This window comes from Galendromus occidentalis, unplaced genomic scaffold (genome assembly GCF_000255335.2).
Source record: "Galendromus occidentalis unplaced genomic scaffold, Mocc_1.1 scf7180000077497, whole genome shotgun sequence".
Taxonomy (NCBI): Eukaryota; Metazoa; Arthropoda; class Arachnida; order Mesostigmata; family Phytoseiidae; genus Galendromus; species Galendromus occidentalis.
The window spans coordinates 1,958,657-1,976,996 of NW_003805485.1; the positions used below are offsets into that span (position 1 = coordinate 1,958,657).

General features: G+C 51.2%; 3 protein-coding genes across 3 annotated transcripts; 2 read left to right on the forward strand and 1 right to left on the reverse strand.

The window, feature by feature from the left end:
* The first annotated feature begins 1,813 nt into the window (after positions 1-1,813).
* Positions 1,814-3,600, forward strand: LOC100903474 (protein tyrosine phosphatase type IVA 1). The gene is made up of 4 exons (XM_003746482.1): positions 1,814-1,895; positions 2,104-2,393; positions 2,542-2,628; positions 2,842-3,600. The coding sequence occupies exons 2-4, from the start codon at positions 2,217-2,219 to the stop codon at positions 3,199-3,201; spliced, it is 624 nt and encodes a 207-aa protein (XP_003746530.1). The 5' UTR covers positions 1,814-1,895; positions 2,104-2,216; the 3' UTR covers positions 3,202-3,600.
* Positions 3,601-3,634: 34 nt separating this feature from the next.
* LOC100903621 (CD151 antigen) lies at positions 3,635-6,561 on the reverse strand. Its single transcript, XM_018640752.1, has 5 exons — positions 6,307-6,561; positions 4,775-4,945; positions 4,512-4,685; positions 4,152-4,382; positions 3,635-4,027 (listed from the first exon to the last, which is right to left on the reverse strand). The coding sequence occupies exons 1-4, from the start codon at positions 6,559-6,561 to the stop codon at positions 4,251-4,253; spliced, it is 732 nt and encodes a 243-aa protein (XP_018496268.1). The 3' UTR covers positions 3,635-4,027; positions 4,152-4,250.
* A 7,200-nt stretch (positions 6,562-13,761) lies between these two features.
* On the forward strand, positions 13,762-14,652 carry LOC100903760 (uncharacterized). Its single transcript, XM_003746484.2, has 3 exons — positions 13,762-13,795; positions 14,029-14,248; positions 14,379-14,652. The coding sequence occupies exons 2-3, from the start codon at positions 14,036-14,038 to the stop codon at positions 14,541-14,543; spliced, it is 378 nt and encodes a 125-aa protein (XP_003746532.1). The 5' UTR covers positions 13,762-13,795; positions 14,029-14,035; the 3' UTR covers positions 14,544-14,652.
* Positions 14,653-18,340: the final 3,688 nt, after the last annotated feature.

Sequence of the window (18,340 nt, forward strand, 5' to 3'; positions counted from 1 at the left end):
GACGAGGTGTCGGCAGAAATGCTGAACATAGTCCGAATTGTTCCCCTGACGATGCCATAGGTGCTCATGACCCGTGTGAAGCTTATCCGAAATGAGCGCTCGGAAATCTTCAGCAGTTTCTAGTTGTTACATGCGAAATCAGTTCCGAAAACACGAGAGAAAGATCTACAGAAATCCCAATTCTCAAGCGCAAGAGGTTGTTTATGGAAAAACGGAAATACGACAGAGATCCTCACCGTGGGCTCCGAGGATCTCAGGAATGATGTATGCGAACATGTATACTGGAATACTACAATGAGCTGATTGAATATGATGGATTGATGTCTGCGGCCAACGCACTCGACAATATTCGCCATGAGGAAGTCGGTTCGAATGATGGACTCGGAGAGATCTCGATAACATGCCCCGGGAACGAAGTCGAGGAGCGTGGTCCGAATTTAGGTTTGGCTGAAGGTTGTCGAGAGTGCCTTCGTGCTAGCTAGCCTCAACTTGGAAAGTACACCCCAGGAGTTAGTAGGTCTGATTATATCATTCGTGAATATATATATATCTATACCAGAACGTGTAAACATCCGAATAAAGTCCGAAAAACGAAAGAATCATAACAGAAACTCAAGCGCAACTCTTCCCTGAATCGTCCGCGTTCACCTTTCGGTGGTGGACAGCATGCGTTAGAGCAGCGGATCGCAATCCTTGCCTCCGCGAGTACCCCCTACGGCTAAAGCCCGATTCGACCTGAGGGGGAAGACAAGCTTATTTCTTAAGACCAAGGCTTTATGCTCCTGCTTCCCGAATAGCCCGTCGGGAGGATGTATCTGAAAAACCGCCAGCCGATGAGGCAATCGACCTCATCTACCTTATTTATCAAATAGAGTGTCTGAGAGCATCTCGATCGCTTGGAGTACCTTGCCGAGGAACTCCGAGCACCCCCGAGGAAGCCCCGAAAGAAAGAAAAAACTCCAAGACGTACGCACAACTCCGGCTGGGAAACGCTGTACTAAAGAATTCAAGACACGGACGCATGGAAGCGATTTTCCATTAAATTGAGAGCCTGAGTGAATGAGATGAACAATGTTCGTTGCTCCCCGTAGACGAGCCGACAAACTTATCGTCAAAGCAATATTCTGCATGTCTGCACGGGGATTTCTGATTCAGACGCCAACGATGAACGAAGCATCGATCCGACTGCGTCCTTCGTTGAGTGCTTGATTAAATTCTTGAGCGCACCGGAAGCTCCGTGAATTCCATGCTCATGCTCAATAGAATCTGAGATGTGAGGCGATGTGAGTTCCGAATCCTCTCACTACCTTCGGAGGATGAGACCTTCTTCCGGATCATATTTCCCGACGCGATAATTCATCGATGAGCGAGGTCTCGAGAGCAGCAGCGCGCCACAGTTCCCCGTCGATTAGAATTATCGGTCCAACTGTTTTTACCGATGAGTTCAGATGTGCTCTTTCTTGGCAACATGGAACTCGAAACCATGATGTATCCGACTCTGTTAACTCACGAGGAACCCGCTCGCCGGAGAACGCTATCTCCACGATGAGTCGACGGTGTATGTTCCGACTATCCGCTTCGGTTGACAGCTGAATAACGAAGGCCGGAACAGTGTGCAGGGTGCAGGTACGCTCGCTAGGATCAAGTCGCTGAATTCACCGACTCGAGTCTCCGTGACAACTATCGTCTCTCGGCGTTTCTTAGAAAGGGAGAGAGACCATGTGTACCCGTATGTGTCGCTTCATTTTCGGTTATGATACCGGTGTTCCCTCTCTCATGTTGTGTTCGACACCATCACTGCCTGTTCCAAAAGATTCACGCGGCGCCACATATGCAACGATGGTTGGTTCGAGCATTATTTTGCGATCAAGCAGGATCGGAACTCAAACTCAACGGTTCGTATCGCTCGAAAGTTCAACCGGTGATGCAATTCTCGGAATTCGTTCCGAAATCCCCTCGCCTCTCTGAAAGGAATTCATCATGAAATCATACTGAACTTTGAACAAGCCACCCAGACGACTCGCAATCTGTTCTCATCTGCTCAAACGCACCGCAGTTTTTCGCATTCGGTCCCTGACATCGATCGCGTGCTACTTTATCCAGGCAGTGCTGCCGATCGTGAGCTGCGACCTCCCGTATAGTTGGAAGTTGTCCCGTTAGAACACGAGACGGTTTGGGTTTTATTGCGCAATCTCCAGCGTGATCAAGCCACCGTAATGAGTGCCACGGAAACACCGTCATTCGACGGCGGGAAGAAGAAGAAGGCAACACTGTCTTTTGCGGTCGGCATCGGAGGCCTCCAGCGACCTGGACCCTCAGAGATTCTCTACAAGGGATATCGCCTCCTCATCACGGACAGGCCCACCGATGCAACCTTGCCCTTCTATGTTGAGGTGAGTGGCCCCCTTTTGGAGCGTATCAGAAGTACGAATGTACCGCGACCGCATGCCTCGGCCGGGGGAAAAATATCGAATTGCCCCCGAGGATTTATATTTCACCCGCCTCTCGAGCGTACACGTATGACGATCACCTTAATTCCAGGAGCTCAAGAAACGACAGGTTACTGACGTGGTGCGCGTGTGTGAACCAACGTATCAGACAGAACTTCTCGAGAAAGAAGACATAAAGGTAGATATTCCGCTGTGACAGAGAGGCTCGAAGGGATCCATGGCTCGCTCAGAGCTCCTCCGGGGTGCGATTGCGTAAGAGCGCGAGCAATCCGCGAAATCGCTGTCATTGGCAGGATTCCCCTTTGGACTTTCCGGCGCTGAGATTGATGATAAAGCCGAGAATAGGCGAGAAAATATATTCCACCTTGCTTACTGGTTCGTTCCTCTGCAGGTGCATGAAATGCAATTCGATGATGGTTCGTCCCCTGTTCCGGAAATAGTCGAGGACTGGCTCCACTTGATCCGCCAGCGGTTCAAGGAGAAACCCGAGGCTTGCGTAGCGGTTCATTGTGTAGCAGGGTTAGGTCGGGCACCGGTTCTTGTCGCTTTGGCACTCGTTGAGCTCGGCATGAAATTCGAGGACGCTGTCGAATACATTCGATCCTTGCGCAGGGGCGCCATCAACGCGAGGCAACTGAGTTACCTTGAGAAATATCGTTCCAAGAATCGTCTCAAACAAAGGGCAGGCGCCGAGGGCAAAGAGCAATCGAATTGGCTCCACTCCGTGGCAAGAAAAATTCTCAAGAAATGATCCGGATGACGGAAAACGAGAGCTAGCCCTCTGCTGGAGCAGTCAAGGAACAAGCTGTCATTATCGGACTTGTATTCAATGCCGATCTCGGAAATCTCTGCGGAAGCTCCAAGGTCCGTGAAAGTTGCCGCAATCTCCAAGGATTTCCAACTATTGTTTCTCATAGGTATGTATTATCTAGGCTTCTCATGTATAGATTCGCCGAGAAAAACCCGAGTCTCGACTCAGCGCCTCGGCGCTCTAGAATTTCTCATCGATCCGATGAATCATTCTAAAAGCTCAAATGAATGTTTCTGGAGTGCGCCCCCCCTAGCGAGGCTTGCAGTGAGTCATATGCATCGCTCCGAATTTCACTCGGTTTCTTTTTTATTCATTAAACACGATTCGTCCCATACATCATCGTGATCTGTATTTGTTTTCATTGATGCAGTGAAATGGTTATGAGGCATCATGAAACAATTATGTATCATACCTAGTTCTCCGGAGGTGCTCATGGCGTAAGGATGAGGTTGGGGCGTGTCCGAGCAGGCGACTGACCGTATGAGCGGGCTCTGTATTCGAAGAGAGTTCTGCTCATCCTGTACTCTTTTCGACTAAATTGCTTGAATGGATCGGTGAGATCGCTTTCGAAAGGATGAGTTCGGTGCTCGAAATTGTGAGTTCGATGTCTACGATGATGTCGGATTGAGACGCGCACCAGCCGGGAGGTGGGTGGGCACACCGACCCTTGCATGACCAGCTCTCGGATCGGAGTGATTCCACTCCCCTATCACACTTATTGCTCCTTCGTCAAAGGTCTGTGGAATTGGGCCTTCCCCGGAGGGATCTGGAAGAGCAGGAGAGTAGGTGAATATCTCATTTGAGGGAGTGAGCTACCCTCTCGCTCGAGGTCTGAACGCACGGAGGTTCGAAGTCCTCAGCTCACGACGGAATTGTTCTTGTCAGCTCACCTCTTGGCAAAAATCGTTCCTCTCCATCCCTTGCTCGAGGTTTCGTGGTTCCCCCGGTATCGGGGAGTCCGCTTCGGGTTTCTTCGGTGTCGATTCGTTTCATTCTATGATGAGTATGAGGGCACAAGACAGGACCATGCCGAGAAGAACTAAGCAAGCCACAGTTATACCAACCGCTCCCAAAGCTAAAGCATGACTCTTGATGAAATCTCGAACTTTCACATGACAGTCCTGGAAAAGCAATAGAACCCTTCAGGATGCGAGAGTCGCCCCAGTATGGCCATTCGGCAGCCGGCGACTGTCTGCAGAATATTCGTCGTTCCGGAAAAAATCTTCATGAGGTACGCCCGGACTCTCTACCTCCATATAAGTATCCCGTTCAGTTGGGTTCTTCCTGCAACCACCAAGCCATTCAGTCCTCATGCAACACGAGTTAGGTACGCGAATATTGGTGTTGAAGCTTTTGTTCCGCTTCCAGGCGGCCAGCGGTCGTTCGTTTGGTTTATCTTTGTCGCGCATACCACAGCACATGAACTGCAAGGAGAAGGTGAGATCAAGAGATCTGATCTGAAGAAGGCTCTTAGTAGAGGGCTCGGGTCCGGCACTTGTTTGGATTCGCTTACATTTTTCTGGACTCCGTCCCAGGCGTGGGTGACTGCTGTGTCGTTGTTGTAGAGCGGAATCGATTCCCACATGGCCTTGTAAACGGATTTATCAACGTCTCCCCTAAAAATGTATCCGACGACGCCACCGGCCAACATTATGACGAATACAATCAGGAGTTGAAGGAAGTACTGAAACGTAAGCGGAGCGTCTATCTTCTTTCCTAGCGGAGGACCTAGATAGGCTCGGAGCCTCTGGGCGATATTCAGGTACGGTCGGGCTGAATTTTATGAGGGGAATAATCGATAGTCGCGCAGCGATAGAATCTATCGACTCCGACTTTTTAGTGGGGACATTCCAAGGAAACTTTGGAACTTTGCGACAGTTCATTTTTCCGCGAGATTCTCTACGAGGAATCGATCTATGAGGGCTGACGAAACCTTGATTGTTGGACGTCGATAGGAGCTCGCTTCATGTCGGAGGCTCGTCAGGGTTGAGAGATTGAGCCAGAGGTCCGATTTGACAATGAGGCTCACTCCTCACTCACATATCGTAAATATTCCAATATGTACGAGCCCGGGCTTCTATTACTTCGAACCCCTTCGCAGAGGGGCTTCTATTCGACTCGGGAATCCCGCCGAGGGGCTTCTATTGGAGACGGGCCACTATTGGAGAGAGGCTTGTACTGGAATATTTACGGTACCTACCTAGTTCATTATAATACTATGAAGCTCTTTGGGCAACCTTGTTCCGACGAGGAATCGACAAGAGGGACGTCGCAAGTTCTGTCATTAGTCCTATGCTCAGCTGCCCGCCGCCGAGGGCTCCACCGGGGAAAAAATCCCATCGACCGTTTCGGTTTCGCACGGGGAGACCGGTCGCCGATGTCTCTCGGAATCTCTCATCTTGCGCTTGAGTCGATCAATAGAGCTGGTGCTGTTTTGTATCCGCGAATGATTTGAGCTCTTTCGGACAGATCAGAAGTGCAATCGACTTGTAGCTCGATTGATTTTCCATTTGTGGAGTCGAGCATTGATACGCGAGATCTCACCGACCGTCTGCTGAATTCGAGCCCCGAGAAACGGACCTAGATGGAGGGCTCGAGCCGAATCGATTCTGCATTGGCTGGTCCAGCTAGCCATTCGGCTCAGAGGGCCGACGGCAACGATCACGGATCTTCCTCGACAAGCCGAGAGGAGATTAAAGTTTTGAACAAAGCAGAAAGGGGAGGGGTGGTTGATCAGAGGGAGTGTGGTCATCGATTCACGAATAATAATAATCTCAGAGTATGTAGCCGGTTGGGCGGTGAAAATCCTGAATCCCTTGAAGTGCTGGGGCGAAGGCACCAATACATCATGAGAACTCGGTCGTATGGTGAACGAGATCACATTGAGGAGAAGAAAGCAAGAGGCGATAATGTGCGACGAAGAGATCGATTTTGATAAGGTTTTTTCGGGTGAGGTTTTGGCTTCCGAATCGCGGATTCTGGATCGTGGGAAGCTGATGAAGCCTCGAGATCCTGACCAGATCTGACACCCAGCAGTGAACTTACGACTATAAGGAGACATTTGACTTCTTTGAAAGCGCCGAGGCAGCCCAGCAATGACACGAGTACGACGATGCATCCTGCGGCCATTAACGTCGCAGCCGACGTTGCGAACATGTCGCTGCCGAGCAGCCTCTCCATGAAGCTGCTGTCGACGAGAGCCCATGCCCCCACAGAGAAGACCACGATCCCTCCCAGCAATATGATGAGGTTTGCCAGGAACAAGACATACTTGACGGAGCGTCCACCGGCCGTCAGCATGCTGGCGTCTGCAAGGAATCCGAAAATTTAGATCCACTCGGAACGGTGTTATGCCTTGGTTGATGGTGTGACTATTCGGTGTTTTCAATTCGCCACGCAATCCTCCCCAGGAACCTGCGCGGATCATGCGAGCATCTAGCACATCAGCCGGGACCTTGATCTCGGGCATGGGAATCTCGATGGAGCCCTTAATCACTCCGTCCTCGGAGAGCATGCAGTTTCAGCGCGTGCGAGTGCAGTCTCTCAAATGGCAGCCACCTCAACCTTGAACCGCGAACGTCTACTAATCACCCGTGGGGCACGTTCAGGGTGGAGTTGACCTCGACGACCATAACAACAAAACGTCGACAGCAAACCACGTAACGATCTTATCGGTTTCGTCCGGATTGAAGTTCCCGACTTGAGTAAAGCATCGAGAGTACAATCATCACGCCACTAACACAAATTCAACGACACACGATGGAGGAAGTCTTGGCCTCTCGCGCCTCCGTCTTACTCTGCGTCGCGGCGCTGAAATCGTAGACTCTATCGCAGCAGCGGGTGAGATCCCGCCCGAAAAGTGAACAGCAGTCCGAGATCCTCTCGCGAGAATTTTTCGCGAGGAGTTCTGTGGAAGGACGACGTGCGTTCCACGAAAGGAGCTCCGGGTTCTCGGGAATCGTTTCGCTGATCGTAGCTGACGGCATTACTTGACTTTTCCGAGGCTGAGGGATGATACCTCGACGAATGCCACCGGTGTCCAGGTTCTGCCAACAGTTGGAATCTCCGTCAGCGCCGCCTCGAAAATGCAAAGGAAATTTTTTTCCCGGGCGAGATCTCCCAGGTTGAGGAACCGAATTCCTCCGAACATACCTTGACCTCTTTGCGGCGACGTGCTCTGCCATACTCCGTGTTGGCGAGGGCCGCTGGTGACAGCTCCAACAAGCGTACGAGCTTTTCAAGTTCTACGTCTTCTCGACTCGCTGTCGAAGGACTGTGAGATCGTCTGAGACCGTCAGTTTTCAACTTGAGCTTGCAAATGGTCTCTGCACCTCGATCCTGGAGTGTTCGCTGATGCTGAAGTTCTTCCTCGAGCTGATCATTTTTGATTAAGCGCTTGTACTCTAGATCCGTCTGACCGAGTTCAGTCAGATATCGGGTGAGCTTCTCCTGTAGAATACTGAGGTATTCCACGCTCGAGTCCGGACTCCGCAAGGCGTCGTTGGCTTGATTCAGAGCGACAGTGACGGCAGCTCGACGGTTCCTTCTCTCGACTCGGAGTGATTCTTCTGGCATCTGAGATGCCATAACAACGGGAAAGCTGCAAATCGACAAACTTTCGTGGATTTCGATTCCAGGAATCCCTAAGGCCGTTGAGAGGAGTCCGGGGTACACTGACTTCGCTAAAGGAAGAGCGAGGCCCCGGGGGGAGATCACGGGTGAGAGGGTCGGATCGAAACCGGCACCAAATCGAGAGGGTTTCATTGCGGGATAATTTTTTGCAGGAAGATATCGCGAGAACCGCAACAGCGTGGACAGATTCAAGTTTAACAGCAAACATTGCAAGATATTGGACAAGGTCAACCGCAGGCTGACCGTGCTCCCATCAACCTGCACACAGAAACAGAAACGCAGGAATCACGCTCGAGACTCGGAAGAACACTCAACGATACTTGTAATGACACTCGTCTCGTCTCGGAGAGCTCTATAACTCCGCGCATTTCAGGAGGAGTGGACAACGGGCCGACCGTCGTTGGAATGAAAGCTCCCAACCTTCAAATTTTCCGCCGAGCTATTTCGGGAAGTCGACCGCCAAGTCTCCCTATCGTGTTTTCGAATCTTCTCGAAACCTACTCTGGGGTAACAGCATAATTTTCGACGTGTTCTCCCGACTCTCCGGGTCGATCGCAGTCTTGAATCTCCTGAGTCAGGCCTCCTGAATCTTCTTCGCTGGAACACTTTGCCGAGCAGTTTTCTTGTGATGCTCGGCCGGATCCCTCGAGTGTTTCAGTCCCTTCCGTCCATTCCTTAGAATCATACTCCACGATCGAGGAGTTCCGGAAAATCGACGGCTTCTTCCTCTGGGGGTTGTCAACGAGCTTTCCGAATTTCGGGGGTCGCTTCGTGCGAAAGGACTCGAATTTCCCACGGATGGCGACGTTTCGCGAATTTTTCTGATCTGACAGACTCCATTCGTGGGGAGGGCAGGCGGCAGAGAAGCTGAAATGCCAGGGTTCCTCAGATCGGTCCAAGCTCGAATGAAGACGCCATTCCTACGAAAGGAATCCTGAAGCTCAACCGAATATTCCCTCCCTCAAACGAACTCACGGGCCGTGACGACTTTGCACGAGATGAATATCCTCATTGTAGCGCACTCCGAAGTTTTCACTCATCCTGCCTCGCTGGCTCGACCCACTCGTCGTGATGCTTCGGAAGCAGTGCGCTTCTAGGGCTCATGATCGAATCGGGCACATGGAGCTCAAATTTAAGAATGGCCGGACACGGAAGCCCGGAGGAAGAATCCCGGACGTAAATACTAAACGGTCGATCATGAGGAAGTCGAAGAGTGAACGCTTTTTGCGAGAGACCAGCGAATCGATCGGAGAAGCCTTTGCATAGGGCGACGTCTTCATCCACAGAGGTCGAGGTTGTGTTTATTCACCACACGGAAGTCGGAGTTGCGGCGAGCCTCGTGTGCACAGAGCTTCATGGTATTTGATTGTTCTCGGAATGATCCAGAACTCTGAATGTACTCCTGAGACAGATACAGAGAAACTACGTCGACTGTACGAGGATACCTATGGCAAACCTTCTGGTGACGTAGGAGAGGAATTCGCAATCTCACGGCTCAACTTCGACTCGCTACGTTCGCGAGCCTCACGCTTCATTTGCAGCGGGTGGAATGCATATTGCATACACAAAGAGAACATGGCAATGCTAGCGGATCTCAGGCGAAACACGAGCTCCGTAGCTTTCGGAGACTTTTGTGCCGCCTTCGGGATATGCGCTTGCGTTCTTTCGACTATTTCGAGCTCTTTATCGATCGGGTGAGTTTAGTACCGAGGGAAAATGGGAAAGTTCATCTCAAAAACCAAACTGGACAGCTCGGCACTCGATCTCACTTGGATCTGCGTTAGATTCTCGTCCGGGCATGATTGATATTTTGGAAGATACTTTCGGTGAAAATTCTGCATCAAAACACGGAATTACACTCCTCGGACTTTAACCTTCCAGGGTCAATCGTCAAGGTCACTATCTCCCGAGGGATCTCTTGCGGTATGAGGATTGAGGGTCGATGAGAGCAATCAGGCAAAATCTGTTCCGGGAACCATTTCGGCCGGGGGCCTGGCGACACTTTTTTGCGAACGGTCGCTCAAGCGTGTGACTCGGTGGCCGAGATTCCGGGAAATAATGTGGATTACCCGAGTGAGAATATAACCGAGTGAGCTGGTTCTTGCTCCTCTCGTGGGCTGAATCTGACAAGGTAATTTCGGATAGCGTACCGGATGCGTCTCCGAAGGCTGACGCGAGAAGTCTCCTGGATATCCGGATTGTAAACTCGGTATGAACTGCGCAGGAGCCCGTCGTCGATTAACTATTCACAATAACTATCCCGCTGGTATATCGGTTCAGGTTTCAGGCCGAGGACAGGTATATCGATGATGTTCGGAAACTAGGAGATTCTAAAATTCAAGAAATCAGCGTGGATTTTTCAGTGCGCAGTGCCGCGCTCGGGTCATGCAAAGGTGGATGTGGAAGCTGGTATTTCTAAGCAGCTTTCGATTGCGTCCCGCTCATCCCGCGTTCTCCTTGTGCCTTCTACTCGTCAAATCATCAGGCAACGAAAATAGAGTCGTTCATCCGGATCAGCGAGGCGTCAATCATGAGCCCAGGAAGCACGGAATTCACGCTGACTGAGCCCGCCGGCAGGAGGCCTACTGAAGCCGTATAGATCGAAGTGGATCATAGGAGCTAAAACCTGAGACCATATCGGATGGGGGGGGGGGCAAGTCAAGAACGGCTTGTCTAGAAAAGCGAGGGAGGGGTGGCTGCATTAATAGGAAAAGCGATGGTTCGGGAGCGAACATGTCATCGATTGAAATCAAAAAGCCTTACACTGAGGGGAAAGCTCGAAGTTCTACTCTAGTCTGCGATCGGAAGCAGGTCGGCTCTAGAAATTTCTGCGGCGAACGGGACCGAGGCTTCGGATTATCCGGAACGTAAGAAAAAATCCCCCAGGCTGCCGGCTCTCGAACAACCGACTCGCTATTAGTCGCTCAGATTTTTCAATTTTAGGTTACCTTGGAAGCGGACCTTCTTGACGATGGGACCTTCCTCTGTCGGTGCGATTTTGGGTGCAAACCTACCCAACCAAGCCACTATGCCTGCTAGGCTGGTTCAGAATTCTAGCGAACCTTTCTCTTCGTCGGCCATGGCTGCCGCTTTCCTCCGTGAGTTTATATCCTCCCACTTTCTCGCGATCCTCCGGTGGAGTCGGCTCTCAACGGATATTCCCTCTCACAGTCCGTCGATTGAGATCAGGAGGCGCGTGACGACGGATCGTTCCCACTGTCACAATTTTCGGTTCGATGGCGTGACCGAATGATCCTTTCGTACTCGCCGGCTCCAATCCTTGTCTGCCGATGGCTGAGGCTGTCACTTGTTGGCGTTCTTGCTGAGTTTCCAGATGGGGTTGGAAACGGACAACAAACCCAGGTCGCGATCCGGACCTCAGCTATACGGCGGACGAAACCACAAGTCCTTCAAGTAAACCGACTCATTGGGTCCGATCGAAACTGCGCCAGGGCGAACTGGCACAAGGCAGAGAGATGCGGAAGTGGGGGTAATCAAGTGGGTCACGGGCCCAGCGTTTACCAGGACACGCTCCGACGCACCTCGTTCTCTCTCGCGGAAGCGCGGTATCCTCGCGATGTGTGAGGCCTGCACAGCGATTCGCGGTCACGACGAGGAACTTGGGAACTTCAGGAGTTTTTTTCAGCGTACACGTTCATAGATTCTCTCATGAAACACTCCGTTTACGGAATAGAACATCCGAAACGGCCAGTTTCGTAGTTGCGGTAGCAGTAGCGGCGATTTCAGTAGCGGGTGTGATGGTCCGAAGCGGATCGAGGAGCACAGCCGACACAAGTTAATGAATATTTTTGCCGAACTGAGTCTGCGATGAAGAAGCGAAGCACTTTCGTGTCGATTGTGCTCGAACCCTGAAGTCTGTCTGTCGCGAACTTTGGTGGCGGCAGCAGGATAACGTAGAGTCTGCGGCGACCATGGCAACACAGGGAGGGTGAGGGACTCGCTTGTCTTGTTGGCGATTGCTCGGGGGATTGCGGAGTCGCACGGGGAACAGGATTGACTCTCGAGGAATTTAATTTCTGCGACTTTTCTCGCTTGGTGTTCCCTGACGAGTCATCCGTTTCCGCATGGGGCCCTAGAGATTCGCGTATAACACGGAAGTTCACGAGCTCAGTGCGCGGAAGAGAGTTGGCTGACGATGACGACTATCGATCCCGCAAATGCAGTCAGGGCCATGGTCCCCATTACGACTGCTCGAAAAATGCAAAAGAGCCGAGCCGTTCGGATCGAATCCATCGCGACGTGATGTTGTCGCGGGATTCCTCGGATGGGTCTGCGTCACTGCGATGGTGTTTACGAAACTACGGTCCGACCCGGGGGACCATCATATTCGTGAGAGACCGAGATACAATGAGGAGCCCTGTTCAAATATTTCATGCAGACAAGAGAAAACATGGGTTCCCTATTCATCAAGCTCCGATCGCATCGGAAAGGTTAGCGGTTGCTCCGGAAACACTCGCTTACTTCGTATCGGCAGTCCAAACAGCGTCAAGAAAAGGCGACGGAACATGCACCGCCGGCTGGAACATTTCTATCTCTCTTGCGTTGAGATCAGATGTAGCATCGTTCCGCCGCCAAGATACCCCCGCAGTCCTGTGTGGTGCGGTATCGGTGGGGGAGAGGGGGGGGATTGTTCTCGAAGATTATCCCTGGAGAGGAACGCCTCAGATTCGAAAGCAATGGGGAATGACAGCTCGAAGGTGACAGGGCTTTTGAAATATGAAACGTACAACTTCGGCCCGCCGATAAGCGGTATCTCATGCAAATAAATGGTGGACTCCATGGAACGTCAGCTCGGGGCCAAACATTCGTGCTAGACAAAACGCTCTCATAGCACGGATGACGGATGAAAGCATCGAGGAAACGTGAAACCGATGTAGAGTCTTTTATTTCCTTTGTTGATCCAACTGGATGATTTGGAGAAGATTGTTCAGGCTAGACTGAACAAAAGAACCGCTGCCCCTAGAGCGGAAACGGGGATGACGGGACGTTGTTCATTTGCATCGAATGAACACAGACTTCGAGTCCTCGAGCGGAGGGTCTTCCGGTGAAAAGCGTCAAAAATACTTCGAACTCGGTGCCTCTCGCACCGATACGCTCCGCTTTTCTCGGAGCGCTGGAAATCGTTTGGGAATCCGTCGCCGACGCTTCTTATCCGTGAGTACGGCTTGGTGTGGGATACAAGTATTTCCCAAACATCAAGCGGAGTGAGTTTCTCTTGATATTTGTCCCGCTCATTCGGCTGGGAATCGATGAAGCTTCGTTACGAGCCGTTCAGGATAAAGGGTGGTCATTCGTCTTCGAAGAGGAAGCTCCATAGCATTCGGAACCTCCCAAAATGTGAATGAGAGAGTCGGGAGAGTTGCAGTCGAGTATCGCGTTCTTGGAAGACAGGCTTCATTTTGGGAATCATCGAATTGGCCCTCCACACCATCGTGTGCTCCAAGGTCTGGCGTTCGACGACCGTGAATAGACTCCGATCGGGCTTGGCGAACTCGTGAGCACATCCGCCTAGACCGCCCAGGTGTTCAAGTGCCTCTCCGGGTGGAACGGGGAAATTCCTGCCTTGGGGCGTCGCAATGTTAGCCGCGACCACTGCCCTTCGAAAATATTGTATCTCGCTGTGCCGTGTGGTGGTATCATGCACACGATGTTTTCGAACAGCTCAGTCAGGAAACGAAGAAGTGGAAGGGGAATTCATGACGGGAGACGTTGGGATCGAGAGTTTGCTTTCCGAGAATAGACGCTCTCTCCCGCGCTCAACCGGTCTCCGCTCCTCTCCAGGGACTCGTTTACCTCTCTGTAAACGTTCATCTCTCAATATATAAAGCCGCGAACCGGATCTCGAAGCATCTTCTTCCGCACTGACTCCACCTACGGAAAGGTACATTCCGTCGTCCGTCGAATGCGAATTGACTGAGTCCCGCTTCCCTCCTTCGCTCTTATCCTATGTCGTGTCCCAGTCAAACCAAGTTCCGTCCTTGGCTCCGTTATCCAAGGATCTGACTCCTATGTGCTCTTCACTCGATGTGTTCCGACCGTTTCGATCCTCCAAAAATCGAGGTCAGGATCGGTGTCAGAACCGAGTCCGACATGAAGATTTACCATGATTTCCAGCAGAACCATGCGCGCTGCAATCCTTTGTGTCTTGGTGGCCGTGGCGTCGGCCCAGATCCAGAGCTCTTCTCTGGGGACAGCCAAGAAGGGTTGCGATTTCGGAGTGCCCCTCACATCAGGAGACATCGGCTGGGTTAAGGTCGACTGCGACAAAACGAACCACGAAGCTAAGACTGTGGGTCTTGGCAGTGGAGCAGAATTTCTCGGTTCTTCAAAACTTGTAAGTTTTCGATCTTTCTTGCATTCCGGGTCGGCTCGCTCGGTTCACCCCCCGAAGTGCCGAGGAAAGTATACCGTTCAAAAGTTGTGGAGGGAATTATTGGATATCGTCTTCTCTCCTTTTCCCACAGAGCGGATTCGTCGGAAGCGAGACCTACGCTATTCACGGAAAGATTGATGGCAAGTGCTGCTCTCAGAGGGTGTCGAAGATCACCGGGACTCTAAATAAGAACAGTTTTGCGCCCTCGGATCTCTGCTGTCACGAAACTTGCCCAACTTGGATGCAGAAGTGTTAAATGTTGAGCATGCCGGATCTCGCGGAAGCCTCACTCTCCTGGTAAATGTACTATGTCGACGCTGCCCAGGACCAATAAAGACGCTGAATCTCCGATTCATTTGAGGAAACACAAGTCGTGATTAATTTCGGTCAACCTGGATGAATCGAATCTCTGAGGGAAAACTCTCAGTCTTTGTCTCCTTTTTGATAGGTCTCGAGGTTGCACCAGAGTGCCACCTGGGTTACGGTTGTGTGAGCTCCGTGGACCGATCAGCCGCTCGCCGCGAGTCTTCCCCTAGACCTCTTCCTGGATTCCGAAGCACGTTCCAGCCTCCTTGATGTTTGTGAATTCCTTGCCCTTTGACGATGAGATCAATGTCCAGCCCGGGAGCTTCCCCTATGTGATCGTAGGAGGCTGTTTTCCTTTTCTCCAAAACCTATTGGATCTCTACGGCCGTGTTGGGATAAGGAACGATTCCAAGAAAAGTCGGGAAAAATTTCCATCCTTCACTAATGATGTGTCTACAATGGAGTAGTCCTTTCTTGGAAAAATCTGTAATGGATCTGTGGATCGATCAGACTACTATACGGTCAAAGCCCGCGTGAAAAAGTTCCCTTCCACGAACATTTATTTTTTGGCTTCGCTCCGATTCATGAACCAGGACTCGATCTACGAATAATCACGTGGACGACTAGCTTCGACCTAGGAACATGGATTCCTTTTGCGAACGATTCCTCCCCGAGGTTCTCGTGAAGCATCGAGGGATCGACGCGCCGATTGCGAATCTCGCTCGCGAGCACTACGCTGCGTTCAACACGTTGTTCAAGGGAAGAGGATCGATCTCGAATGTCGTCTCTCATTGCTCGGAACGGGTTGCTCGCGTCGACATGGGATCTCACGGAAAATCAAGGCTCATTTCACGAGCCGTCCCCTGGGACGAATCAATTAAGTTCTCAAATTGGGGTCTGAATCAGTTTTGAAGACAATGGGGTCGCGGATACCCGCAGCACATCCTTATTCAGCCGAGGGCGAGCTTTCCTCCGTATCATCCGCTTCATCTCCACAGAGGCTTATCTTAGGAGTGGAAATATTGGAAAAGTCTCGAGAGTCGTTGAAAGGATTAAAGTATTCAAAAGGTTTATTGAAGAAAGCGATATCTCAGTCGGAGTATCAATGGAGCCGCCCGCATTCCACTTATCCATATCCTCCCAAGTGCAGAAACAGAGTGCGAAATTTTTTCTTCCATTCTTTCCGACTGTCCTCGGTCACGGGGGATTCCTCCATAGTTTTCAGCAGCCTTCATTGACTGTCTCGGGATTGACGTTAATTCCATACTTGGTTTTCAACTCCGACAGAACGGAGTCAGTGGCGTTAGATTTCGAGTTGAACTCCACGTATCTGGGGTCAGGCTTCATGTCGTAACAGTGGACGTAGACGATGTATTTCTCCTCCTTGACAGGGTAACTGATGAGGCCGTCAACCACTTCATGTCCATCGAAAAATTTGAAGTGATCGTCCTCGATCTCGACAACCGCGAAACCTATCTTACCAGCCGTGAAGATGAGGCCGTTATCGAAGACTTTGGTTCTGAGTCGGCCGCAACGATCGTCTGTGGTGCAGACGCACGAGATGCGGTCTCCCAACTCCAAGGCAGCGTTGGGGTCGGCTCCGAGAGCCTCACCGTCGCATTCGAGTTCAGACTCGGCAACAGCCAGAGCTGCAAGAGACAGGAGAATCACCGAACGAAGCATATTCCGCGAGGCTCTGTGAACGAATGTCCTCGTTGGGGATAGCGGACCGCATCTAATAGTCGAAAATTTGAGACCAATGGATGGATTGGGAGGAGGAATACTCGACAGATCGTATCAATATTCGATTTGCTGGAGAACAGGACTCAAGGATCCCTAAGATGAGTATCGCAAACTTCTGAAACGCCATCACCGCGAACACCTGAAATAGTCGCTGAATTTCACCGCATACGGAAGCCATCTTATAATAATGAGTTTCTGACGAGAGCCCGGAGCTTCGACTTTTGCCCTTGAGCAGCATAGACAAGCCACCTGTTGTCCCGCGCTCAATAACGTTCATTTTCAATATATTCTGCGTCAACTCGTCGAAAAATACAGAGGCCAGGTTACGTCGATGACATAACCCTCAAGTACATGACATCGTCTCACGCATTACTGTTGATCGAACAGAGGAACCAGCCTTCTGACCTAGTGAGTCGTTCATGAATAGCCCGATGGGGCGCTCCCTACCCTTCGAGAGCGAAGTGAGAGGAGTAAGAGCGTAATTCGACTTCGGACACGATATCGAGAACGTCGATGAGCTCAATTTTGGGTGCGGTCCCCGTCTCGATGATTGTCCTCGAGACCGCCAATTTCCCCGGTAGACCCAAGCTATCGAATCTTCATCAAATACTTCCAGAATCCCCGATGCGAGTCTATGACATCCTTATCGCACTCGGCGACCTCGCGGCTCTTCTCCGTCATGAATGCATCGCTATCCTAAGGCATGATTCGCCGAAGATGTCGCCGAGCACTCGCCTGTTCCGTCCCCTTCCCCCGTTCACGCGATTCGCTCCGAATTTCCTAAATTATCGACGCTGGTCTGAAAACTCCGTCTCGAAGCTGACGAATAATGATTCGACCTCAATGAGACTTCAGGATTCGAGAGCCTCATCGGATGATCGAGGCTATGTACTTCGCGTCCAAGGTCCTCGATAACCACTGCATCCTGTCGGGTTTCCCATCGTCAGCCTTCATCCGTTCCATAACTTTTCGGATCTCCCGCTGAATTCGGAGGTAAGTGGAACAGCAAACATTATTATCGCTCACATAGCTTTCGAGCGGAGAAAAATCCCAGTAGTTCTCTATCTGACGCTGGGATGTGGTTGTCGCTACCTTTGATAGGAACCGAATTTTTAGAGGCCGTAGGAGGCAGCGAGTCACGGCTAGATGGAGGTAGAAATACATCGGAAAGGCAGCTAAGGTTGGATCAAGACGTCCTCACGTCAAGATCTGAGGAACAAAGACGTGTCAGAAGTCCCTCCTAGCAGACGCCGATCTCCGCTTATAGAGGGTAGGCATTGGTAAGCTGAGAGAGCTTCAAGAAAAAACTGACACCCGCTCCGTCTTCAACTGTGCACCTCAATCAAAAGAATTGTGCCTTGGACTCGGATAAAAACCCTAGAGAAAGCTCGCGGGGGCGGTCATGGAAGAAGGCTTTCCTGAATGGCGCTCAAGTCGTCAGCTTCCCAACGACACTCCGCTCGACTCTGTAGCTCCACCCCGCGAAAGATTCCAGGCTATTAGCGAATAAACTTCCCCATGGAGAAATCATCGTCTCTAAACATTTGGAGATGAATTTTGTCCGAAATTTCCTCTTCTCAAAAAAGCTGCCGCAAAGATGACCAGGCTAGTCGTGGGCTGCTTTCATTCCCCCTGGAAGGTCTTCACCCGAAACCATCCCATGCCTACCCTCAGAGCGGAGAACGGCGTCCACCAGGACGGACAGTGCCCAATTTAGGATTTGCCGCCGCATCGTGAGGCTAATCTGAAGCTTCCGCCTACCCTGACCATGGAGGGGAGAGGGGGACCCACAGGAGCGTATCTCCAGAAAATTCACCAGCCCAGGTTATGGCCCTCTTAGCCCTCGTGGAAGTACGGCACTGAGGAGAAACTTCAGCGAGTGAACTTGAGATGTTTCGAGGATGAACGAAGAATCTCGAGAACAATCGCGTAGTCTCCGGAGTTCCCCAGTCCGTTATTAGTTGATATTCTGATTTCGACGGAAATAAACATGGTATGACAACG

What these genes read in the sequence shown, in the direction of transcription:
- LOC100903474 (XM_003746482.1), top strand. Translation starts at nt 2,217, where the DNA reads ATGAGTGCCACGGAAACACCGTCATTCGACGGCGGGAAGAAGAAGAAG. An exon ending in CCTTGCCCTTCTATGTTGAG is followed by an intron (nt 2,394 to 2,541) that starts GTGAGTGGCCCC and finishes CCTTAATTCCAG; the next exon opens with GAGCTCAAGAAACGACAGGT. An exon ending in TCGAGAAAGAAGACATAAAG is followed by an intron (nt 2,629 to 2,841) that starts GTAGATATTCCG and finishes GTTCCTCTGCAG; the next exon opens with GTGCATGAAATGCAATTCGA.
- LOC100903621 (XM_018640752.1), bottom strand. Translation starts at nt 6,561, where the DNA reads ATGCTGACGGCCGGTGGACGCTCCGTCAAGTATGTCTTGTTCCTGGCA. An exon ending in GGGACGGAGTCCAGAAAAAT is followed by an intron (nt 4,686 to 4,774) that starts GTAAGCGAATCC and finishes TTCTCCTTGCAG; the next exon opens with TTCATGTGCTGTGGTATGCG. An exon ending in AACGGGATACTTATATGGAG is followed by an intron (nt 4,383 to 4,511) that starts GTAGAGAGTCCG and finishes TTGCTTTTCCAG; the next exon opens with GACTGTCATGTGAAAGTTCG.
- LOC100903760 (XM_003746484.2), top strand. Translation starts at nt 14,036, where the DNA reads ATGCGCGCTGCAATCCTTTGTGTCTTGGTGGCCGTGGCGTCGGCCCAG. An exon ending in TTCTCGGTTCTTCAAAACTT is followed by an intron (nt 14,249 to 14,378) that starts GTAAGTTTTCGA and finishes CTTTTCCCACAG; the next exon opens with AGCGGATTCGTCGGAAGCGA.